This window comes from Malaya genurostris, chromosome 3 (assembly GCF_030247185.1).
Source record: "Malaya genurostris strain Urasoe2022 chromosome 3, Malgen_1.1, whole genome shotgun sequence".
NCBI lineage: Eukaryota > Metazoa > Arthropoda > Insecta > Diptera > Culicidae > Malaya > Malaya genurostris.
Genome location: NC_080572.1, coordinates 235,440,674 through 235,468,086, shown reverse-complemented (window position 1 = coordinate 235,468,086; position 27,413 = coordinate 235,440,674). Strand labels below are relative to the sequence as shown.

Sequence of the window (27,413 nt, the reverse complement as noted above, 5' to 3'; positions counted from 1 at the left end):
ATCTGAATCTAACGAAAAAAATTCTTTTAATGCGGTATCTGAGCTTTACCAGAAATATGGCAAAAATTCAGTGTTGGTGATTGCTGAAAAATTGACAGAAGCTGCTCGATTTTTATCTATATTGTATACAACATTTTCAATCCGGTAGAAGATGCTACAAGAATTCGAGTCTCTCAATGCATGAACCTCGAGAGAATTTTTCTACATTTCTTCGCTCCACTTCATAGTCTGAGTATTTCATGGCCCTTAAAAAAATTCAGTCTGATAATGATCGCCGCTGTGTGGAATTTACCAAGAGAGAATCGCAAGTTGACAATTATCGCAGAAAATCGAATCGATGATTCGACTTGATGATTCTCATACTAGGTTGCAATATTTAAAAACCCTTGTGTGGAGCATTCACATACATTTTCATAGACACAAATTATACAAAGGTTATATGCACATAGTTAGAATAAGCGGCAATAGTAAAATGATTCTATCTCAATTATCCACTGCCCATACAGAATCGGATCGCGAAACGAGAATAAGCACCGAGAGAAATTCGCTCTCGCACTAGTGTCTATTCTATGTTAAATGTACCATGCCGGTTTTTTTTTGTTGTTGCGATGATTTCCGTTTCTCTTTGATGGTGGAAGAGTTGCGAGTGAGCGTTCTTTGATACGATAAAAGCCATCCTTGCAAAAATTAGTGAATTACGATAAACAACACTTTAAATAACGGTACTTTGATGTTACTCCGATAATTAATCATAAAACATTGTAATAAAAAAACTGTTTCAATACTCTTCGAATTGGTTAGAATAGCGTCACTGCGATGATCGTTGGATTCCATTCTTCATCTAAAAAATTCATCATATCTCGAGAGGTAGCAGCAATGGGAGAATGCTGGGGTATGATTCATCACATACGTAAAGAATAGACCTTCATGTAAGAACGAATATACGGGCAAGTCTGAATATCAGAGCGATTATCGAACAAAGGCGAAGAAAAGCGAACGATGATCATTGGCGTTCGTTGTAACATTGGTTATGAACTGTATCATTTGTAGAATTATGCCACTTTTGAAATTCATAGTTTCTTTCTGTGGATGAGAAGAAATATATGAAATAAAATGCAATAGTTTTTTTAGTTTAAACCAAACTTTAAACGAACAAAAAAAAACGTTTCACTGTTTGGCTCATGGAAGCAATTCACGCATGTGAAAATGCTGTCGCTCGAGTGCACAATCCGGGTGAGTTCTATGGGAGCATTCAATTCAAACTTTGTAGCACTGATTATTGAATAATTTGTCCTAGTAAGCACTAATAATGGCATTAGAATAGCCTTTTTTGAGCACCAAAAATGCCTATAGCTCTATATCTGCAATCTGAAAGCTCATCTGTTGTAAATCAATCAGAATTCAATTTTCAGAATGCACACTACCCATGAATAAGCATTATCTATGAATAGCCGTATATTTTGCCAAAGTCAGCTTTAATTCAATGTCAAGTGCGATTGAAATGTCAATTTGCGATTATTTGCTGTCATAACGTGCTTATTCGGGGAAGGTCCGGAATCTTCGCTTATTTTTGGTGCTGCCTATGCCGGAGATTTTTGGACTCTACGCAATCACGAATACTGTTCTGAGCTTCATGAAATCATCAAGTTTTTTTTTTCATAAAAAAACAACAATTAATTTTCAGCTCAGACCGAGTCTAGCGACCATTTTCGACTCACTACTTCGTCCTGAAGTCAGAACTAGAATTTTACAAAGTCATAACAAAATTTACTTTCATCGACATCAACATCGACACTTTCGCAGTCACTGACTACTGAGGCTTAACTGAGTGGACGGTATGTCGAATGAACATAAGCCAATTGTAGCTAATGCTCAGGCACACGTATAGAGGGCTTTGCCGATAGGATGTGACATTTGGTGTTTAGTGTTATTTTTGGTCATGAAAACTACTTACGTAAAATAAGAGCCAAATCAAAAGCTAAAAAAAATCTACCATGGAATTGCTCAATAAATGAAACATATATCAATACATTCGCAAACTGCCATTATTTGTCAGTTCTCGGGAAGTCCCACCAAAAACATTTGGCTTCATAACAGTTTGTCCTAGTTCACTGTGTGATTCTGCTTGAGTTCCAACAGATCAGTTTTCATTCACCATAAAAAAAAAAACATTGAACCCATACCGTTTTGTTTCCCTCACTCACCTATATTTCGTCCTGTCATCCCAAATATCCGCCGTCAGTTTATGCGATTATGCCATTCTCATATGACTCGTATTTTAATAAATAACATCACTCACTGGAACACAGATGGCGCTATAATTGTCAAATCCCTATGCCATCTATAAAGTACCAACTTTCCAAAAACTATGTGTGAAATTTCATGACATTTTGATTAGTTAGAAAAAAGAGACAGCCATTTAAGTGAAGCTACTTTTGTCAATTCAAAAATGATGGATTCAATAAACATATTTAAAATTATCATGGGGTCAGAATTCGTAAAATTACCCGAAAAAAAGAGTTGATAATTTGGTGCATTCCATGAGTGTTGAAAAATGCGCGCTTCGCAACACTCGGCGCGTATAAAAACAGCCATCCTTTTCGTCATAAGTTTTTGGATTATTTTTTCAACGGATTTAGATTCTACGATGCTCTCCTTTTTAAAAAGTTCAGAACATTAAAAAAAATCTATTGTTTTCAAAAAGTGTACAGAAAAGATATGATTTTTTTTGTTGTAATTTTTATACAATGAGTTAAAGTTTATTGAATTATCTACGATCTGTGAGAGTTTCATTCAAATATGTTTATTTGTTGAAGAACAGTATGACTTTATTGGAAATTTGCAGGAAAATTTCATTTTACTACAACTTTCAGAAATCATTTTTTTCACAACTTTTTTCTTCAAAAAGTCATTTTAATGATAAAATAGAACCGAATTATCAAGACTTGAACAAAAAAATAATAATTTTTTTGGGCTATTTTACGAATTCCAAACCCATTGCTTTTTGATGTTAAAAACACTCTACAAGTTTAACAATTGCTTCAAAAGTGTTTTTTGAACTTGGCTCCATCGAAAAAAAAAAATTTATTATTGGTTTGCTGCATTCAAACGTGATTGTGCAGATACCGATGATGGTGAACATTCTGATCGTCGAATTAAGGGGGTTACTCCAGAAAACATAAAAGGTCCACATATTGGTTATATCTAATCGTAAATTGAAATTGCATGAGATAGCTAAGGCTGTGAAGATATCATTAGACAGTGTATTTACAATTACGCATAAATATTCAACCATGAGAAAGCTTTTGTCCGTGTGGGTGCCGCGTTTACTCACAGTCGATCAAAAACAACAACGTGCTGATGGTAGCAGAGCAGAGCAAAGTGTTCGGTCATGTTTACAAGTAATGAATCAATTTTTTTGCGTCGATATGTGACAATGGATGAAACATGGATCCATCACTTTACTCCAGAATCAACATGATCTTCATCTGAGTGGACTACAGTCGGTTAACCACGTCCCAAGCGTCCAAACGCACAACATTTAGCTGGGAAGTTTATGGTTTCAGTAATTTGCGATGGTATAATCTCCATCGACTATCTTGATTAGCTCATAGCGTTGTTAGATCGTTTGAATGTAAAAAACCTTTAATCCAAATCTGGAAGAATTTTACCTTTTTTTGCATCGTCGCTCTAAATGACGGTGTGAATTCAATAGCTGCCTATGAGACTACGAGATTTTTTTTATGAGTGACATTATTTGACACATATTCGCACACATACACAAACAGACACAAACATTGCTCAGCTCGATGAACTGTGTCAAATGATATAGAACACTTAGCCCTCTGAGCCAATTTTCACTAGCCAAATTAAATAAAAGGATTAGAAATTTTCATTTTGTTCGCCAGAAAAATATAAATTTAAATGCGACAACCCTGTACGCTATACGAATTTGAACAAAGCACTTTGCGAATGGATGAAAGCCGCACGTACCGTCGCGTACTATCTTTGCATCGTTATTTTGAATGACGATTTAAATGCTTTGACACTCATCGCCATCGCCATCAGTATAATTTCGGAACCGGAAGTCGAATCAGGACGAAATTGCACAGTATATTTTAAGACAATAAGAGCTTTAAATTGAATCAATAAGACAATAAGAGCTTTAAAAAGATCTGCAAACTAGATTAATTTAGTAGTAAGTTTTATAAAAATGTGCACGTCGTTTCGCCTCCGCTGTGAAAAAATACTCATGAAATTGATAGTTTTCACTAATCTCACTGTAATACCGGAACCGGAAGTCGGATCTGGATCAAATTTTCGGGGACTTTTTAAAGTATTTTTTGACCTTTTATTTGCTTTTTAGTTTGTGAAAGTCACTTAAAAAATTTCCGAGAAAATTAGGTGCGCATTTTTTAATAAATTTGCACATATTTCCTTGTAATTCAGGAACCGGAAGTCGGATCCAAATGAAATTCAAGAAAATTGTATGAGGCCATAAGACCTTTTATTTGAATCTAAGTTTGTGAAAATCAGGATAATTTAATTTGATTTGTATCCTACTTCCGGTTCCGGAAATACAAGGTAATATGTGCAAATCTATGAGAATGTGCGCACTCAATTTTCTCGGAAGTTTTTTCTACCGATTTTTACAAACTAAGATGCAAGTAAATGGTATTAAAATTCTTCCGACTTCCGGTTTTGGTATTACAGCGCACTAAGTGACAAATTTTTATTTTCATGAGTATTTTTTCACAAGTGATGACAAAACGAGGTGCTAATTTGTACAACATTTACTGGCAAATTCATCTTATTTTTTGTATTCGTTTTTAATTTCGGGAATGTTGTTGAGACGTAAACGCTGGAAAACGCTCCTCATGAAAAAAATATTTTGAATGTCAAGAGAAAGGCATCATCACTCCATTAGGTGGATTACAAAGAGTTTTTGGGATTCAGATTCCATAAATCGATAAATTCATAAAGATGGGAAAAAGTAGTCGTTTCCGATGTACATGAAAATATGCGGCCGAGCTTCAAATTTTAAGAGAAAATAATCTGAAAACTTATTTAGTCAAGTGCTTTCAACCTCCTCTTGAAATGTAGAGATAAGTTTCGATTAAAACAGAGAAAAAAAGTAAAACGTGTTAACAACTATTGTGCGCTTGTTCCAACTATCTATCAGTAAGTGATGCATTGGAGTTCTTTTTCATACTGACAATTATTTTAGTTAGACACATTTAGGGCAGTTTCGTCGTCAGAATGTATCCATGCAGGAAATGAAAACTAGCAATTATGCATGAGTGTCTTGCGCTAATTCTAATTATCTTCAATTGATTTTATGGGCTTTTCAGTGGTTCAGTGTCTCATTTGTCAGAGTGGAAACATGTTATGTTTAGTCTGAATAGAAGTAATCTTCACAGTCAAGGTTCAATGATTCATCGGGTTTTCAAGTCATTCATTTTATATACATAGCATTTTTTAAAAATAGATTAAATAGATTAAATAATTGACATATTCTACTGCTGTCGCAATACTATCGATAATGCGATCTGGTACGCCGAGGAGAATACCGTTTTTTGCTCGGCTGATTACTATACTACTTACCAACGTACAATGGACATAAAAAAATGTAATGCAACTAACATTGATGATAGTCGATCTTGGTACTGAGTTAAAAAATCGATTTCCAACGCGATAGCTCGAGACACGAGCAGTGTTGTGTTAGAAGTTGAACAATTAAGGTAATAGTCTGCCCGATTCCGCATGTTCGCTATCCGCAGAATTTTCGAGAATTTCTTCCCTCAAAGTTTTATAATATCGTGATAAATAAAAGGTGAACATGAAAATCAGAAACAAAACATTCAAACATTCAAGCGGTCAAATTCTCATCTCAGTATAATTGTTTGTAAATTTGAAGGTAAGATTAACAAACTAGCTGTTAGTGACACACATTTCATATCATGAACTGTCATTCTTTCAAAATTTAGGAAACATCCAATACCTGATGGTATAAATCGAGAAGGCTTCAACCGATTAATTGCGCGTCTGGTAAATAGTTTAGTTTAGATCCTTCGAAAAAGCAAGGGAATGAAGGCACTAGCACTATCAAAGCTCGAATTCTAAAGGTTATTGATAAAAAAGCGTCTAGATGTACCACTTCTTCTTGAGGTTCCACTTGACGATGGCCCAATGGTTTTCTGTTGAGGTGAGCTCTGTTGTGTTGGTAGAGCTCATTTCCGTTATTAGCAGTATACCACTCCTCACCGAAAAAAAAACAATCTAAGAGGAGGCTACATTTAACATGCAACCAAACTACTAGGTGTGCCGACGATTGGACGATGTTGTCCACGCCGGTTGTGACTCCCAAAGGTAGCAAAGAGGACATGATTCGGTCATCATATGGTCAAATTACTGCAAAAGAGATAAGATTTGATTAAAAGTCCACTTCTCTTCCATACATCAAAGTGTAGTATTTGTTCTAGCATGGATAATTCGGCATAGTCATAATAAGGAACATATTCAATTTATTGTTCCCCTTCTGTGTATTGTTACCTCTTTCCGTCAGACATCACACATGGAGCCATTTGTGTGCATCCTTGACTAAGGATACAGAAAAGCCATGGGACCGTGACAGCAACATTCAATGAAATTCGTACGTTTATTTTATATTTAAAATTTGATTCAAGTGAAGAGCTGAACATCCACTTGGATGAATACCGACAGTTTCGGTCCTCCCGCCAAAATCGACGAAAATCTCGGTAATTTATAACCATCGCCAAAACGCAAGCCTCAGTGCATTTAACATGTCTGTAAGTTTCAAAATATGTGCCGAGAATTTCAGTTGTTTTAAATTTGTCGAGCACTTGGCTGTTCAAATCTCAGCAAAGTTTTGATTTGTTTTGCTTATCGTCACGATTTGATGTCGCAGTTTTGCTCGGTACCAAACGACCCCCAAAGTTTGATTGCGACGAAGAGCTTTGAATTCCATTTGAAACAATCAGTCAGAATCAGTCGAATCACTTTTATTACGTTGGTGACAGTTGATTTGATCACAATTTCGTCAACTTGACATGCGAATAGTTTGGATTTTCGCGATGCGCGAGCAAAATTCATGTAGCTTTCGGGATTTTCAAGTAGTTATTTTAATTCGCAACTCTTGTTTTGCCAATCGTGGCATCTCGAATACCCATCACCTTCTTGAGGGATTTGTTGTCCGAATATTGTTTGAAATAGCAGATTTCTCTGCTAGGCTACGGATAGTAGTCTGTGTTCATATCTTAGAATTCGGTTAGGTTCGACGTCAAGCGAAAACAACAGTAGGCTTCAAATACATTTTGTCAAACATATCTGCATGATAATATTTAGAAGCACATTCTAGTATAACAATCACACAATTCAGAACTTATTTGAGCTTCACTCACTTATGATAGGAATATGAGCATAAGATAACAGGTAGGTGAATGACATAAAATGTTCATTTTATTTATTTTCGGTGTTCATTCAACTGTGTGAGATTAGTTTCTTCCATTCTACCTAACAAAGTAAACAATAATAATGTGTATTACATCACTATATGTACAACAATTTTAAGGTGTCGGGTATGCTGTAATCGATGTTATCTCTTTCTTTCTTTCTTCCCCATACACAACCCACTATTGACCACACAAGTACTATTTTCAGCAATCGCCGTATCCCCCGGCAGGACCCACAATGCAGTACGCTCCCTCTCAACCGTACGGGGCTTACCCGCAACCGGTGATGGTTCAACCGGGTGTTCCAAATCAACCGCCTCCACAGTCTGTTCCAATGGGGGTTGCCGGTCAACCCGCTGCAGGTATGTCAACTTTCTTCAAATAAAATGTTTCAAAAATCACGTGGGAAAGTTCCATGGGGTTGCTTGAACGGCTGATGGGCGGCAGAAATGATTGGATAATCCTAAGTAGTTCATCAGTCTCGAATCTATATATTTTTTTCCAGTTGACTTTAAATTGACTAATTATCATATTTGAGTGTATTCATAAGATTTTAAGATACATAAATGTCACGGATTATCATCATAATTACAGTTATTCATACTTCGCACTTCTCCGTGTAATACAAGATCATGTAGTTTTTTCCAATCAAATTCAACTAACGTCAAACCATTCCACTTAGTTTATTGGAAGCTATAAGTAATTCATGAATAATTTTATTTTTCCACTATTTTCGTCTAAATGGATACAAGGCTTATCTATCGAAACTAATTTGAGCCCTCAGTCCTCCCATATTTCCGTGTTTCGCATTACTGCTCTGTATAACTGTCTGAACTATTCAACACTCTTAATCCTGTAATTCCGGAACCGTAAATTGGATCCAGATGAAATTCAGAAGTTTTGTATAAGACCATAAAACCATTCATTTGAACCTATGTTTGTAATAATTGGCTACGCCATCTGTGAGAAAAGTGAGTAAGTAACTTGAATTTGTAGTTTTTATACTAATCACTGTGTAATTTCGGAACCGATTTCAAATTTCAATGTGTTGTTTGTAACGAATAGTAAAAAATTTGGTTGAAATAGTTATTTTGAGTGACAGTGCAGGTGTGGCAAGTGTGTGTTTAGTAGTGAGAGTGCTATTTATTGAAAAATATTGATCCGCGAAACTAAAGATGCTCAAGCGGCGGAAACTGAGAATTTACCGCCCCAAAATCCAACGATGTTAACCGATCGAAGCGCCGTCTGCATGTCATTGTCGGTGTTGTCGGATTTCTATGGAATGTGTGAAAGCTTTCAAGTCGATCGTGTCATTCAGACTGAAGGTCTAGGGTCCTATCCCGTGATGCTCGTGGAGATACATTGGTACCCGCGGTCTCTAGAAACAACGAGTATCGGACTAACATTCCTTCCTTTCCTTCAGTAGCACAGCATTTGGTCGTAGCCAGCGTCGTTATTGATCATTTAACGCATTTCGCGCACTCGACGAACTGAGTCGAATGATATATGATACTCGTTCCTCCGAGCCTCGTCATAATAGTCGGTTTTCCCAGTGATTGCGTAACCCTTTCATATGAGAAAGGCAAAAAGGCAAAATCTTAAGGTATATCTGGTTTGATAAACTACAAAATGCCACGTCCGAAGTTTTCTGTTCGTACCATTACTCAAATAATATAGTAACTGTACGATATCGCAAGAATTAAAGTACAACGGCCTAATCACGAGTTCGTAAATTGTATTGCGATGATGATTTGACGATGAAAGTTTTAGGTAGCTATCACTTTCTGTTCGAAACAGAGGAAAATTTAAAAAAATATTTAGTTTGGCAGGCAATTAACAGTAGCGGCAGAATAAATCGAACTAATGTTATTTCTTTAACTGAGAACAAGAATATTTGAACAATCGACGATTGCCATTTCTATCCCTACAATTCCATTGGCAGGCCTTATAATCCCATAGTCTGCTATTGATTTTCATCGAGATCCGACCTCCGGTTCTGGAGCCAAAGGATGATATGTGCAAAAAAATTTAAAAAAATATGCACCCCATTTTCTCAGAACCGATTATTGCAAATTTAGATTCAAATGATCAAATGTCAAATGTCTTATAGTTCTATGAAAAGCTCTTTATATTTTTTTCATATCCTTGTTCCGGTTCCGGAATAACGGGACTATTTAGCGGATATTTTCAAATTTCTCGAGCATTTTTGTACTAGTGGCGTTGAAAGAAGGTACAAAATTTCAAAAAACTTATTTGGAAATCTATTCTTGTTTTGTAGATCTTCTTAGTTGGTGACAATATAGAATTGTTTTTGTATTACCGGTCTTTGGTTTCCGTTTCCAGTGGAAAAAGTGGCAAAAAAGGGACCATTTTCGGTTCCTCAACGATGACTAAACCGGTTTCCACAATCTTTGATTTAAATTGAGGGGTATTGACAGACTATTGTGCAATTTTATCCGGAACAGCCGTCCGGTGACTTTACAAAACACTTGAAAAATGTAAGAAGCTGGCCTCAAGATAGCTCCGTTCAACTAATGGTCAAATTAACCGCTATACGGCTATACTGACCATACTTGCCCAAATGAAAAATCGGCATGTCGAGAAAAAGACGATAAAAATTTTATTTCCGAATTTTTTGATTTATTGTGATACCTAATGCTAAATCATGGTATTACATGGAATATCGGTAATACACCTTTGCTATTCCAATATTGCAACAAATAAAATGGTTGAAATTTGCACTGAATGGGACTGATATGCGGGTACTTTGAATGTGGGACATACATGAGTGGATATTTTTTTCACATTTTACTGAACAAAGCCTCAACTTTCATTGCAATTTCTGAGAGTACATTGAGGATAGATTTCATTCCTCAAGCTAACTTAATATTGGCGAAAATCGATATGGGACTGCGAGTATGGGCAGTATACTAATTCACAGTTTCCGGATCCGGAAATAGTAGTCAACAATGGTAGAACTGGTACTCACAAATTTAAGATATCATAGGTTATTGTTGAATTTCATTCGGATCCTACTTCCGGCTCGGAAATTATAGAGTGGTAAGTGTCCCAAAGCATTAAGAAAGGTTATGCAATCTTTGTGACACCGACTTTAGAACCGAGTGTCATATACCATTCGACTAAGTTCTTCGAGTTGAGCAATGTCGGTGTTTGTTTAGATTTTCTCGAAGATGGTATGACCGATTTTCACAAACCTAGATTCAAATGAAAAACCTTATGGTCCCATACGGAACTCCTGAATTTGATCTAAATCCGACTTCCAGTTCGGCAATTGCAAGGTGAAGAGTGTTAAAAGTGTAAGAAAAAACACCTAAACAGGGCTCAAAACTAATCCAATCTGTAGTTATTGTCAGTGGAAGTCCAATTCTAGCTATACTGGCTCACGGTTTTCGATTCTGGAAGCACCAAAAATAAAAGTCCTATACTCAAAAATTGACGTCACTCATTTTTCTTCTTTTCTCGGCGATGGCAGAAATGATATTTACATACTTTGGCGTGGTCAAAAGAGTAGAATGTTGGTCTATTGGTTCCATTAGATACAATTCGGTTTGAGAATATTTCCTCAGATTCGTATTTTCGTGTTTGTTCAAAAACCGATTTCGCCATTTATAGCTGTCACTATTAAATTTGATAGGAATCTTAAACTACGTTGATAAAACTCGATAGAATGGTGACCGGGTTGAAGCTTAGCTTAGCTTAGTTGACCGCCTGTGAGTTTCCCGTGATTGATCAGAAACCAGTTGAAATTGCATAATGAACCAAATGCATGATACTTGGGGAGTCGTATATCATGCTCAACGTGCAACCCAAACTGACTTAGAACATGGACTGATCAATAACGTAGATGGCCACGTTAGTTCAACACTTGTTGCTACTAATGACCTAGGAATTCTATGCATCATCACAAGTATCACAGGAAAGGAGTGGTTTTTAGTGGGGCGAGGAAATGATCTGAATTTATCTTGGTAGATAATGTGATCTACTCATTACCTACAATATTATCATGTGTTTATTGCTCTGGGTAGCCGGCTACCGAGAATATGTTGCATTTTTATCGCGTTTGGTATTGATATGTGCTTCATACTAAAATACGAAATTTCTCCCGCTACTTCCGATTTCTTCCGAAATTTCTTCCGATACTCCGGAAGAGAAAAACAAATCCTCCTCGCAGTCTAAACTATATTTATATTCGTTCTAGTTAAGCGCGGTCTCAAAAAAAATCCTGCACAGTTATAAACTACATGCGCGCGTCTTAAACTTAGCGTTTAACCCGACAAAAATGGTCTCAAACGTTCCCTGAATAATCAACGGAGTTAAGTCTAGCCCGATTTTTAGTAAGGAAAAAGTAACAAGATTGTAAATAAAAAAAAAGGAACGATCTCACCAGTATCCTGCTTCTCCTATTCGCTTTGCTGTAAACAATACGAGATGACACACCACCACTGGAAAAATAAACACTCTCGGATGGGTTTGTTGCAGATCAATTTTAGATATTCAGTTTGAATCACACGATTTACTTGAAAATTTTCACACATTACATCTAATTCTGATTTTTATTTGATTACACCGATAATTATTTGATAAGACCGACAATGATATGCAGATGACGCTTCGATCGGTTAACGTCGTTTAATTTTTGGCGGTCAATTCGCAGTGTCCGTCGCTTGAACATATTTTAGTTTCGCGAATCAGCAATATTGAATAAACAACACTTAAAATAACTGTTTCCATCAATCACTTCACTATAAGTTGTTTGATACACATTGTAATTAGACTTTTTCGAGGGCAACTCTTAGGCACCGCATCGTATTCCCAGTGATCTCGATAGAATGGTGACCGGGTTATGAGAGTTTTTTTTAACTAGTCATCATTATTTGATATTTGTGACAGTAGTTTAATCGTGACTAGTTTTACATGACGTCAAACATGAAACATAGAGTGAAGCAAAGCAAAGTCCTGGCATTACATTCCTTTTGTGGAATTTGGCCTTTCTGTTTCAACAGACTTCGCAGCCGATTCTTAGTGTACAGAATCATTGCATGGCTAGTACTATGGATCCTACTGACACTAAGAATCCTTCCAGGTCGGGGCTCGAACATACGCCAATAGAGTGAAGCGGTAGCATAAATTACGATTTTTAACGTGAATTTGTCTTACTTTACTATAGGCGCCTTTTCAAAATTGCACAATTGGAAGAATGAGCACAACGTAAACGCGAATATCTCGAGTTGTACTAAGCACAACAACATAATTCTTCCTCGATGCATGATTAGCTATTTATGATTAAGTTTTCAACAGTGCGAGATAACTATAAATAACTCGAAAATTAGGTTTTCTCAAATTTTCGGAAACAACGAGGAAAACTCGTTACTCTTGGCTTTTCTCGCTCCCGGACGATGGTTTTAAAGCCTGAAACGCTTAGTCGTCTTCACAATCAACAGCAGCAACAAGATTGTTTTACTAATCACATTCAGTTTCTGAATACTGCATCAATATGATTAACTATCAGGTGTACAACTTTGCTTCCGCCGTTTTTTTTCCAAAATTAAAAGCTTTATTGCGAAAAAGTTGCTACAGATGTATTATTCAAAGTATTGTCCGTCGCTAGCGACAACTTTCTCCCATCTTTCCGGCAATTTTCGGATCCCGATTCTAAAAAAGGAGTACTCTTTTGACGCTATCCACGAAGCAATCCATTTTCCAACTCTTCGAAGGATTGAAAATGTTGATCTGTTAGGCCGTGTGCCATTGAACGGAATAGGTGGAAGTCAGAAGGGGTGACATCTGGGGACTACGGCGAGTGGGGCAAGACTTCCCATTTCAGCGTTTCCAGGTACTTTTTGACCACTTTTGCGACGTGAGGCCGAGCATTGTCGTGTTGGAGGATGACTTTGTCATGTCGCTCCTGATATTGTGGCCGCTTTTCTTTTAGCGCGCGACTAAGGCGCATCAGTTGCGTTCGATAGCGATCTCCTGTGATGGGTTCACCCGGCTTTAAGAGCTCGTAGTAAATCACACCGAGCTGATCCCACCAAATACAAATCATAACCTTGGCATCGTGAATATTCGGTTTTGCCTTCGACGAAGTAGCATGCCCGGGCTTTCCCCGTGATTTTCTGCGTTTTGGATTATCGTATCGAACCCACTTTTTATCACCGGTTACGATTCGATGTAAAAACCCCTTACGATTTTGTCTTTGAAGCAGTTGCTCACATACAAATAGACGGCGCTCGATGTCCCTCGGTTTCAACTCGTACGGCATCCAGCTTTCTTCTTTCTGAATCATGCCCAGAGCATTGAGACGTTTTGAAATAGCTTACTGACTCACGCCCAACGATTCGGCAAGCTCTTCTTGGGTTTGGCACGAATCTTCATCAAGCAATGCTTCTAGTTGTTCATCTTTGAAGGTTTTTTCTCTTCCATCACCATGTTTGTCTTCGACATCGAAATCACCATTTTTAAAATGTTGAAACAACTCCCGACACGTTCTTTTACTCAGAGCAGCATCACCGTAAGTTTCTGAGAGCATTCGATGCGCTTCAGCTGCATTTTTTCGAATTGTAACAGAAAAGTAAAACTTCCCGCAAATGGCGAGAATTGGGCACATAAACAGACATTTCTAGCGTGAATAATACGAAAACAAGAACAACTGTCACTGAAACGGGGATGACAATTCGTTAGGCACTATACATACTTACTTTAAAGGCATTATCATCCATGTATTTTGACCAGCCTCAGCCGGTACAGCCACCTATCGGAAAACGGCGGAAGCAAAGTTGTACACCTGATAAAATTTTGATTGGGATCTAGAAATGAATTTTTAAACTGAATTCAGAACTTGAAATCTGGTTCACCTGAAATCTGAGCTTAATTTCAGGTTTAGAACTTAGTTCTAAGGAGTGTATCGATAAGTAGTTAGCAACATTCAAACAGTTATTACTCTGAAATGGCTTAATTTTTTGCAGCGTATTTTGCGGTGATATATTTGTTTACATGTCAATAACAGCTGCGCAATCGATTGGTTTCGGTACGGTTTATCGTTTCAATGATGAGTCGAATTGATCCGGAAACGCGAAAGACATTTCTGCACACTTGGTGCTCATAAAGTGGTGTCACATACAACGAAATTGCAAAACGGGTGAAAGTGCACCACACCAGTGTCAAAAATACTATCGAGAAGTTCGGTAAGACCCTTCCCATGAAGGATTTGCTCCGATCCGGTAGGAAAACGAGTCCCAGCCAGCCCGGCAGGGACCTAAAAGTGGTTGAGTACATCAGGAAAAACCCTTCGGCGTCGACGCGGGATTTGGCCAAGCAGTTCAACACCAGCATCGGGATGATTCAACGGATCAAAGTTTGGAACTCCCTGAAAACGTACAAGAAACAGAAGGTGCCGAAAAAGTCCCTGGTACAGCAAGTTCAGACCAAAATAAGAACGCGAAAACTGTATGACCGGATTCTACAGAATAAAGACGGATGCATCCTGATCGACGACGAAACCTACGCCAAGAAAGACTCTCGAGCGCTGCCCGGACCGCAATATTATACGAAATCGATGTACGAGGACCTGGACGACGGTGACATTACGGTGGCGATGGAAAAGTTTGGGCAGAAGGTGTTGGTCTGGCAAGCAATTTGTACCTGTGGTTTGCGGTCGTCGATTTTCTTCACGAAGGGCACAATTAACGCCAAGGTGTACGAGGAAGAATGTTTGAAGAAGAGAATGCTGCTCCTCCTCTCTTCTGGCCGGATTTGGCTTCAGCCCACTACGCCAACTCCATTCTACAGTAGTTGTCAAAAAATAATGTACCATTCGTGGAAAAGGACATCTACCCACCAAACTGCCCGGATCTTCGGCCAATTGAAAGGTATTGGGCAATTGTCAAGCGGCACTTTCGGAAGGAAGGTACAGTGTCCCAAAACATGCAGGAGTTCAAAAAAAAACTGGACAACTGCCACCAGGAAAGTCACAAAAGTCACTGTGCAGAATTTAATAAAGAATGTCAAGTCCAAAGTGTGAGCGTTTCACCGAAACTAGGATTTTCTTCATTATAATCAGTGAAATGTATAAAAATGTAATTTTTTTACAATATATCGAAAACGGATGTCAAAATATGTTTTTTTCGCTTTTTTATTCAATAATCAATGTTGCTAACTACTTTTCGATACACTCCTTAGAATTCAGGCTCTGTAACGGAGTCCTAATTTTGGATTCTCAAACTAGATTTTCGGAACTGGTTTCTTGATATGATTTTGGAGTTTCAGAATTTCATTCCTAAATTAATTTCAGAATTTATTTCCAGAAAATTAGATTTTTGAACTAATCTCAGTTCCTTAGTGCTGGCTCTGAACTCAAGCTGAGAAGGTCTTGTTCTAGAAATAAATTTGAAACATGAATTCTTCAGTTCCAAAATTTATTACCACCACCCTTATTTTATCCTAAAGAACTATACATGTTATCTCGTATTATTTAATTGTGTGTCAGAATGTTTGATGTACCTTAGTCGTAAATTAGTTTAGGTGCACTGTTTCAAATTCTAGTAGTGAGGAAGGGACAGCTTGCGTAATTCACACTATCAATCAACTAACTGATCTTCGGTTGTGTGAATTCGTATTCGCGGCTTCTGATATTACCCACCCGTACTTTTTTTAGTTCGTAATAGCTAGATGTATACTACCTATGAAAAAAATCATTGGACTTTATGGTACTAGAGGACATGTTAAATCGCTCATTAAAAACTATCTGTGGGAATTGAGAGTTTTGTAAAAATTATAGTTTTTAATGAGCCGTTTGAATATGCCGTTCAAAATCCTGGTCGCATATCGAAATATGTGTTGGAATTCTTGAAGATAAGTCTTATCTCGCCCTTGTGTGCGGTAATTTCCATCCGATTGTGAACTCATCGCGTTGCGCTTCCCGCAGTGTCTGCGCTGTCCCCGTTCAAAAAAGTTTGTCCAGTTGTTGTCCGGGCTGTATGCACTATATGCCTTTGGTTGTCGCCGGATCAGAAGTCACGCTCGACGACCGGCTCAGATTAGATTATGTACCTTCCGGACTTGATTCGATTACCGTTTGTCCAACAGCGACTCAACTATTGTCATTGCATCGGTACGAACTACTAGTGCTTATCTGGAGTGAATGTTTCCCACTTGTGTGCTATTACAGTTTTGTAGCAAGCAGTGACTGGTATGAAAAGATGTTTGTCCAATTATCTGGGGGAGATAGCATGACATACGTTTTGACTAGAAGGGCATGATCCAATTGTGGCTTGATTGGATGCAACAGTTAAGCTGAGAACTTGGATCGGTTCGGGTTGTCGGAGTCTGAGCAACGGACGAAAATTTTCGGATTATGAAGCAAAGTGAACCAGTTGATCCCAGTGCGGCGTGCCGATCGAATCAACGGTCGATTTGTGTTTCGACGATATCGCTCTGCCGAGATGAAAGTGATCCACAGGAAACTAGGACCCGTGCTGACTCCACACAAAAACGCAAATCTCAGCAACGTACGCAGTTTAGAAAATTTATCTACAACTATCTGGAGGCGAAGCTGTTCGGGGTCGGTCGACATGTCACGGCAAAAGGTGCCAAGTCTGCCTTTCGTGGTTTGCTTCGGTTTGTACCCGGAAGAAACAAGTCGGCCAAAGCCGAAGGATACAAACATCTGATAACGGACGAGGAGAGGAGGTTAATATATTTTATTTGCATGTTTGTAGTTTGTTTGTGCTCTAGGCACTCAAGTAGTCTAGATAGGAAAGTGATTACAGTCACAGTACAGAGTCATCCCTTGCTATTGTCCCACTGCAATACGCTGAAACTTGTGGGAGTATTTAAATTTTTTATTTTCCATCTTTCGTTAATGTTTGAAGCCCGTTATGGATCCACCATATTTCACTGTAAGTAGAGTGCTATTAGTGAAAGGCATCATTCCGGAACACTGAGGTTGTTTAATCTCAATCATTTTAAAATTAATCTAAATTCATTTGTTTCTATGTTTCGTCTTTGACTTATCAGTGCGTTAGCAGTATCTACTTTTTTCCGGCATCGTTATTTGTTCAATGATAAATTGGATTTTTTGCCGGCTTCCACTTCAGCACAATCGATCAGCAGATTCCCAGTTTCTAGTTATAATCAAAAACAGTAGTTTTTTTTGCGCAAATAGTCATTTGTATTGATTTGTATTGATCATTGATATTGATTGATAATGGTTCGGATTCGCAACACCGCGTGGAAGATAATCAGTGAAACTAAGGTGCATTGAACTATAAATGAAAACAAACTGACACCATCCCCGAGTAGAGTGTGATGAGCAATTCCAGGAATGAGTAGACGAAAAAGTGACAAAATCAGAATCGACCTTTCCCGATTTGGATGAAACTTTGCACATGGCTTCAGTATGGCAAACCATAAGTTTTGAACCGATGGAGAAGTCAATCCGACTCACGACTGATTTTGAAAAGGGCGTATGTATTTTTGCATTTCACAAAAATGGCCTTTTTCAAATCGTTGTAACTCGGAAACCGTTAATTGTACAAGAATGGCGTTCAGGAAGAAGTTGTAGGGAACTGATAGGGCTCTAAAAAAAATATACACTGAAAAAATTTTGATTTTTTTCTCAATAATTACAAAATAATAAGAAAAAGTTAAATAAAAAAGCATGGTTTTAATTTTTTTTTATAATTTTTATTTTGAAGCTGTTGTTAAAACCTACAGATTGATGGCTATCCCATCCGTGCCTTTTAAAAAATGAAGAAGTTACAGCTAAAACAGTTTACGCGTCTCGTTGTAATTCGGAAACCGTTCATCGTACAAAAATGGCGTCCAGGAAGAAATTATAGAGAATCAATAGGGCACTCTAAAAAAAATATACACTGAAAAAAAATTTGGTTGTTTTTCTCAATAATTTCAAAATGAACCAAAAAAATAATCATGGTTTCGATTTTTTTGATAATTTTTATTTTAAAGCTCTTATTAAAACCTACAGATTGATGGCTATCCCATCCGTGCCTTTTGAAAAATGAAGAAGTTACAGCTAAAACAATTTACAGATATATTCGATATTTCAAGTTCTCGTTGAAAGATAATCATTTAAACAGTAGAATATTATTCTACAGATTAAAGGCAATAAATTTGTTCATGATATCATTTCTTCTAAAAGTAGCTGTTTTTGAGATACTTGGATATTTAATTATAACACCATTTTTTATATTTCCATGAATTGTTTATTTGCTTGCTATATCTACAATTATTACATGTACATGAATAATTCTTAATTCTATTTAAGATTTTAAGTTTTTGAAAATTCTATGAGTACTACGTGCATCGTCATTCGAATACAGTCTTGTGACGATTGTGGTTTCTGAAATCGGAACGAAAGAATGGTATTTCTATGTGCCTGGCAGTGGCGTACCTAGGGGGGGGGGGGGTTGGTTCGTAGGGCATTCGCCCCGGGCGCTACATTTGAAGGGGGAGGCAAAGATCTTTTTTTTTGCTCGTCGAAGATCTTTGCAGATTTCCGGATTTTAGTTTTTTGCTCATTTATCCAACGATGGGGCGGCAAAACTCTTATTTTGCCCCGGGCGCCAAATTTACACGGTACGCCATTGGTGCCTGGAATCATTCTGGTATCCTTATAAACACTACTCCATTCGGTCACACCCCGTTCATATTCTTCTTATGACATGTAACAAAAAGACATGGTCGTGAATGCATCTCGACGTCTCTGCTCTGCCACTTCATATAATTGTTTTGCAGTTGTGATTGGGTGTTCATGTAGTTTAGCTAAGCTTTCACGTCGTACCATTCGCTTTAAATTACCCCCGAGTGCATCACATGATCCTTTACCATGAGAAGTTGCAAAAAAATGCCATTCAGCATCAATGTTATACATTGGTTTAAATTTTCAGGGACCCGCAAATTTTTTTCTGTTTTTGTACTGCGAGGCAGCTCCGTCAGACATAAATAAAACCTTAAATATAGATATAGCAAGCAAATAAACAATTCATGGAAATATAAAAAATTATGTTATAATTAAATATCCAAGTATCTCAAGAACAGCTACTTTTAGAAGAAAAGATATCATGAACAAATTTGGTGCCTTTAACCTGTAGAATAAAATGCTACTGTTTAAATGATTATCTTTCAACGAGAACGTGAAATTTCGAATATATCTGTAAACTGTTTTAGCTGTAACTTCTTCATTTTTCAAAAGGCACGGATGGGATAGCCATCAATCTGTAGGTTTTAATAAGAGCTTTAAAATAAAAATTAAAAAAAAATCGAAACCCTGATTTTTTTTAATCTTATTTTTTTGGTTCATTTTGAAATTATTGAGAAAAAAATCAATTTTTTTCAGTGTATATTAATTTTCGAGTGCCCTAATGATTTCCTAAATCTTCTTCCTGGACGTCATTTTTGTGCGATGAATGGTTTCCGAATTACAACGACGCTCGTAAACTGTTTTACCTGTAACTTCTTCATTTTTAAAAGGCACGGATGGGATCAATCTGTAGAGTTTAATAACAGCTTTAAAATAAAAGTTTAATAACAGCTTTAAAATAAAAATTATAAAAAAAAAATTAAAACCATGCTTTGTTTTATTTAACTTTTTCGGATTATTTTGTAATTATTGAGAAAAAAATCAAAAAAAGTTTTCAGTGTATATTTTTTTTAAAGTGCCCTATCGATTCCCTACAACTACTTCCTGAACGCCATTTTTGTACAATTAACGGTTTCCGAGTTACAACAATTTGAAAAAGGCAATTTTTGTGAAATGCAAAAATACATACGCCTTTTTTTAAAATCAGTCGTGAGTCGGATTGACTTCTCATCGGTTCAGAACTTATGGTTTGTCATACTGAAGCCATGTGTAAAGTTTCATCCAAATCGGAGAAGGTCGAGTCTGATGATCTGCTAAGCATTTCTGGAATTGCTCTGATATCAAATAGGAAACTCAATTTGATTTTGTGTTGGTCATTGAAACAGTAAAAAAAATCGAAATCGAAAAGCAAAAAAATACTCCTATGCCTAACCAGTAGAAAATATTTTTTGCTGTCCATGAAGCACACTGAAATGTAAATAAGATATAAAATTTGTCTCGGGTTGATTTCTTATTCTCAGTTTGAAATGTATAGTCAATTATTGATTTACTTCAAAAAGATATTACTGAAAACGAACATGTCACGAGCATAATCTAAAAATATTCTGGTTGAAAGTATGTGCGGGATAGCATAGATTTAGGCGATATTACTTGCAACAGAGCAATTCCAGAAATGATTAGCAAGTCAGTTTCATTAGCAAGCAAGCAACTTTCCACAAAACATTTATTTTGCACGGATGCAGGAACCAATTTGACTCAAAACTGATTTTTAAAAACGGGCGTATGCATTTTTGCATGCACTTTATTCTAATCGTGGTAACTCGGAAACTGTAAATTGCAGGGTGGCAAGTGACCGGAAAAAACCGGAAGCCGGAAGTTTTAGCGCAAAACCGGAAATAATATTACTATGAGTAACAATTTTCAGCATCACGATTTATTTTTATCCAACAATTGAAAAGTTGGAGGCAACGCCAAATTTTTCGTTTGAACGAGAAGTTCAGCAAGAATTTTGAAACAGCTTATTGACCCATACAGGTTCAATGTTGAACAATCCATTTAAAATTGGGCCAACACCCATCCTCATCCCACGATTTTGAAAGCAGTTTTAAATCAGTCAGAAAGCGCAAAGCTTTTCTTTAACTTTACTAATGATTGCCCTAATTTCATCATAGTTTATCTCAGGAATGTCATCTTGAGACAATACTTGTATTTTGCTCATATTGGTGTGAGACGTTGATTTCAACAGGAATCACAAAATTGAAAAAGTTGTCGATTTTAACTTTTAAGCAGGCATGTCCAAACACTGCACTGCACTGCGTGCTTCATATAACCACCGCCACCGCGTGTATTGAGAATGCCATTGCGTGCCAGTGCACAAAGAGAAACACGAAACGCAATATCCGAAGCCACGGTGCTCGTGGCGCTGTTTTATTTTCGGCACTGGTGTTTCAAGCTTCGGCATACACCGAAACTGCGTGTTTTCAGTTTCGTTAAACACCGGAGCCGAGTGTTTTCAATTTCGCGAAGGCACCGAAGAGCACCCATGCGTTGGTTATAATGTCAATCAATTGAATTCAATTAGACGCGTATTGATGAAAAAAGAATTAATCATTCAAACGCATTTTTCGTCATACCGTGGTGCTATAGGTGCTTATAGTACAAGCAACGTATATGGCAAAATCGGAAACACTCGGCTTCGGTGTTTGCCGAAGTCAGGAACACTCGACTTCAGTGCTGCCCGAAAATCCAAACACCGTTGCTTGGAAATTACACGACCACCGGTACGGGTGCTTTTTCTACTGCGTTCGGTGTGTGTTTTTCAACACGGGCACGAAGCGTAGCATTCAATACTCCTGGTGGTGTGCTCACGAGTGATGGTGAGTACCGTGCAGAACGGATCCGTGTTTTTGCCATGCCTGCTTTTAAGACTGTCCCAGAAAGTATGGACGCAACCAAAAACCGCTTCAATTTCGCAATGGTTCAGAATCTGTCAATTTTTATGGCTGCGTCCTGTTGTTTACCCTCTTCTCTAACCACTTGTTTATTCGTTTTCATTAGTTTGTTTCGAAATGCGTGGACTTTCAGTAGAACAACGTCGAAAAATTATGACTGTCACTAAGAAAGATAACAAAAATGGAAGGAGTAAGTGAAAATGCCGTGCGAAATGCAGTCAGGAAGTTCGGTGAGGATAACACCTTTGAGGATAAACCGAAAACGGGTCGAAAAAAAGGTCCTGCTAATCTTCAGTTGGATAAACGTATACTGAAGGCGTTCGAGCAAAAGAAGGAGATTTCAGTTCGGGATGTGGTAAAAAAAGTGGGCACTCCGAAGTCAAATGTTCTTCGTGCTAGAGAACGTTTGAATATTCGAACCTATAAGAAGCAGAAACAACCAAAACGTAGTCCGAAACAAGAAGCATCAGGCCGAGGGTTCAAAAGCTATACAATACGATACTTGCTGGAAATTTGAATTGCATAATCATGGACGACATGAAAACTCGATTACAAATCCTTGCCGGGACCACAATATTATACGGTGCGAGAAGGGCAAGTATTAAACCAGTCCGAGATATCAATTGAAGTCGAAAAATTTGGTAAGAGAGCTATGGTCTGGCAAGCAATTTGTAGCTGCGATAAGATTTCGAAACCCTTCATCACCACTGCTTCAATGAACAGCGGAATATACTTCAAGGAACGTTTACGAAAATGACTTCTACCCATGATTCGAAGCCACAAGAATCCTGTTGTCTTCTGGCCAGATCTTGCTTCTTGCCACTACTCGAAATCAACGGTAGAATGGTATACTACCAAAAATGTCACTTTCGTCCCAAAAGACATGAATCCACCAAATTGCCCACAACTTCGACCGATTGAGGAATTTTGGGCATTAACGAAGGCACATCTTAGGAAACATGTCTCGGCAACCGAAACCACTCAACAGTTCGAAAACGATTGGAAAAAAGTGTCAAAACTTGTCGCCAAGAAGTCCGTACGGAATTTAATGAGGAACGTTCGCGAGAAGGTGCGCCAGCTAGTCTACAATGGCTAAGTAGCAAATGTTGAAAATAATATTCTGTTGTTGTAGTCTAATATGATCAGTACATCGAAAAAAATTTGAAAATCTAACACTTGTGAATTATTTACAGCGAAATCAAAGTGCGTTCATACTTTCAGGGATAGTCTTTATAACGGACGATCGGTACAGGCTGCAATTGATGCGTTTGAACAGTACATAACGAGACGAACGGCGGAATACAAGCAAAGAAACGATACAATTATTCTCCTGCATGAAAACACTCAGCCTCATGCTGCACAAAAGTCGTGAAAAGATATTTGGAAACGCTCAAGTGGGACATTTTTCCGCACTGGCCGTATTCTCCTGACATTACTCCTTCTGATTACTGGTTGTTCCGACGGAAGCAGCACGATCTGACAGGTTATCGGTTTTCTTCTTTCGCAGAAACCGAAAATTAGCTTCAAGCTTGGTTTACCTCAAAAGACGAGACATTTTTTCGAGATGTAATTTGAAAATTGCCTGAGGGGTGGGAAAAAGTGGTAACTAGCGGCTATACTTCTTTTTATTTTGAAATAAATGCATTTTTGACCCTAATAAACCGGACCGAATCAATTTGTACTTCCAATATGTGGAAAACAGTTGTTTTTTTTCCATCGTGTGAGGCCGTGTTGCAACGTCCTCGGCCTCCAATTGTTCGCTGACGATAATTTTTCGATAATCGACACTATGACCGCTATGAATCGTTCTGTTCCCTAATAGACCAATCTTGCTCCACCGTTCATCAACAATAACCAAATGACGCCAAAATTTTAACTAATTCAACATCAAAATAACCAAACATGCTTCCAAAATTCGCTCGGACTCGTGTGTTTGTTAATTTTTGTTTTCATCTGCGGAATCCCCCCAGAAATATTGTGCGTTTAGTACTGTGTCTAGTGAAATTTACTAGCTTCACTTTCCCAATCCCCAATCGAATGATCTGCCACTACGGACTTCATCGACATTGAAGTTTCGTCCATCACGAAACTCTCGAAGCCACGGTGTTTTCGGGCGAAGTACAAGCCTCGTACTATTTATCCAACTTTCTTTGATTTCCTTTACCATTTTGTCTCTGAAAAAGTGGAGTGGGGGTGCACTGATATGATTTATGATAGTGCCGTGTTATGATCAAATAACACTTATCGGGTTATTTACACCATATTTACGGGAACAAAAATCTTAGAAACTTTAAAATGAAATTTTCACGAATCACTAAACATCCCTTCGAGTGCTCGGTTCTTTTTAGGATGCTTATTACGGCCATTGTTTAGAACTAGCAGAATGACGGTCAATTATTCGACCTTTTCGGCATTGAACGCTAATCTTTTTTTTTAAATTTTATTCAGGTGGCTGGATGACTATTCCGCAAGGGATACCGAACTGTCCTCCCGGCTTGGAGTACCTTTCGTCCATTGACCAGCTGTTGGTTCATCAGAAGGTCGAGCTGCTGGAAGCGTTCGTCGGTTTCGAGACCGCCAATAAGTACACTGTCAAAAATACCCTCGGCCAGAAGGTGTACTGGGCAGTAGAGGACACGGACTGTTGCACTCGGAACTGTTGCGGCGCGGCTCGTCCATTTGATATGAAAATTCTTGACTTTTATCAGAATGAGGTGCTGCACTTCAATCGTCCGCTGCGCTGTCAGTCCTGCTGGTTTCCATGCTGTTTGCAGACGATGGAGGTGTCGGCCCCGCCTGGAAATGTAATTGGAACGGTGGAGCAGGATTGGTCCATCTTTACGCCTCAGTTCAGCATCAAAGATCAAGCGGGAAGTACGGTGCTGAAAATCGAGGGTCCGTGCTGTACGTTCAGCATTTGTGGAGACGTCGAATTTAAGGTATGGCTCAAATTGCTAACAAACAAATGAAATTATTTCGCTATTTTATCACCGTACAGGTTGTTACCAACGATGGCAGTCAAGTGGGAAAAATTTCCAAACAATGGTCCGGATTTGCTCGTGAGGCCTTTACCGATTCCGATCATTTCGGCATTAACTTTCCGATGGATCTAGACGTTAGAGTGAAGGCCACTCTTTTGGGGGCTTTATTCCTTATTGTAAGTCTGATCTACACATAAATGCAAGAAGCATTGTTCCAAATTAATATTGTTTTCATTTACAGGATTACATGTTTTTCGAGAAAACTGGCAATAAAGAAAACGATCGGCCCGGTATGTTCTAAACGGAACAATTCGAACCCTATAATTTATAGTAAGAGCATCTTTGAACTCCACTTAATTCATGCATACGTGTATTACGTCCTATTAATGTTGAATCCTGTTAGATATGTACCAGTAGATTTTGACCGCGGTGTTACAACACAATCCTAAAGTAAAACTTCGAGTGCCAGGGACATAACTATTAAGTTACCGCAGTGAGCATTAAGAGCGATTTTATTTGACTTTATATTTTTGATACGAATTTTTTTTCGTGCTAAGCTTTGGCTAAGGAAACTAACGCAGAAATCTATACTTGTGAATTTCGGTGCACAACATTCACAGCTCCGTCAACCTGAAATAGAAAACAAACGAAAGGAAACAATGCACAATAAAAGTGTTTATTTATAAATAGATATGTATTTACCAATTTCCATATAATCAACTCGCATAACATAACAAGTTCGACATCTAAATGCATATAAATAAAACATTGTTATCGTCTTTAGAAGAAAAGTCAGCCTTTTTTCATTGTATCATTTGTAACTGGAAATAAAAAGTTATCTCTCATTACCTTAGCATTGTTTATTGTTTTTTTGTGATGAATAGCCATTCGGAGAAAATGTAATATGAGAACAACCGTTTTGGATGCTACAGATTTTCGGAAACGAGGTTTCATGCTGTCATATTAATTATTGTAGAGTGAACACATCGGTCAGCTCGTTCTAATTTTTCTATTCTATTCATGTTTTATTTTGAAGAATCGTTAAGTAAGGAGCTCAGTTCGTGCTCGCATCTCATCCGACACAGTCGAAATATGCGTACGGTCGAGACGATAGAAACAAAGACAATACAGTGCAGTGAACAATAGAGTGTACGAAACGGGCAAATACGATTTAACAAAGCCTGAAACTTGGCCTACAAGACCAAATTCAATTTGTATTGATTTCAAGCGCTGCAAAGTTAGACCAGCAGCAACCGAAATTGAAATATTGCTTAAGGAACGGATGCATCCAGACGTTAATGATGTAAGTGAGATTCAATTCAACAAGGCGTCTAATTGTGTGTACATTATGTTCAAACGTGAAAGAGAAGCAATTGCATTTGCTTCGGTTAATAACGGTGTACACAGTGTTGATCATGATAATCCCCCCTATTCTGTACGTCGATCGATTCGAAATATTCCGATCGAATGTGCAATTTCCATTCTGCATTCCGTTCGAGTTTGGTATGAACTCGAATATCATTCGTTCGAGTTGTTCAATGTTCGAATCGACTTGACATTACTCGATCGACTTGCGTACGTATTAATTCTGTTCGGTTTGGAATCGTTCTAATTTGTTTATACAAGTGTGACGGTTTCGTTTACTAAGAAAAGAATATAAATAATATAGAACGTGTAAGTAGTGTTGACAGCTTTGATGGTTAGTGTTCGAAATTTCAAGTGTTCCCGAACGTCGAACGAAATAAAGAATGCAAAATTCGAACTCGAACGAAAGTGTAGATTCGTTCGTATCACAAATCCGTCGGAATGCAGAATAGGGGTGAATGTCAAATATAAAATCCGCGTGCATGACCTTCCCCCGCAGACCAGCGATCAGTTTGTTCGGGAAAGTATGTCGCAGTACGGTGAAGTTCTTTCCATCGAAAGGGAAGTATGGTGGATTTTTTTCAGGGTATCCGGAATGGCGTGCGAGTGGTACGTATGCAACTACGTAAAGCAATTCCATTGTTAAAACTGCTTTCCGATCAAAACACTGGTTATTTGACGATCAGCTTTAGCTGTAAGTAGCATTTGTTTATTTTAATTCAGATTCTAACTTAATGAAACTTACAAATTTGCAGTATTCCAAATCATCGATCGTATTACTTCACTGGGTTTAGGTTAGGTTAATTAAGTTCACTAGAAATTTAGGATTAATTCAAACAAATTATAAAGAGTTGATCGATGTCAAATAGACTCGAAACTTACGCAATTAAATTACCGCCTCCCGTGAAGCACTTTATGCTCAAAATCGGCTGCACTATAAGATTTGACGTCGAGTAACGGCCAACTTAACTACTGGTCGTCTGATGAATCCACTTGCTGTTTTAACCCATGCCTGCCGAACATG

General features: G+C 37.8%; 1 protein-coding gene across 4 annotated transcripts in view; it reads left to right on the top strand.

Annotated features, from left to right (window-relative positions):
- The window catches only part of LOC131439479 (phospholipid scramblase 1), a 53,622-nt gene extending 27,745 nt beyond the window's left edge, over nt 1-25,877 (top strand). Inside the window, exons 3-6 of one of the 4 annotated variants that reach the window (XM_058610533.1) lie at nt 7,681-7,834; nt 24,492-24,982; nt 25,042-25,200; nt 25,266-25,877. In XM_058610533.1, the coding sequence (XP_058466516.1) occupies nt 7,681-7,834; nt 24,492-24,982; nt 25,042-25,200; nt 25,266-25,325 (864 nt within the window). In that variant the 3' untranslated portion in view covers nt 25,326-25,877. Of the gene's footprint in view, nt 1-7,668; nt 7,835-15,795; nt 17,181-17,233; nt 17,390-24,491; nt 24,983-25,041; nt 25,201-25,265 lie in introns of those variants that run through there. The other 3 variants (XM_058610532.1, XM_058610535.1, XM_058610534.1) reach the window with 3 other exon arrangements.
- The last annotated feature ends 1,536 nt before the right edge of the window (nt 25,878-27,413 follow it).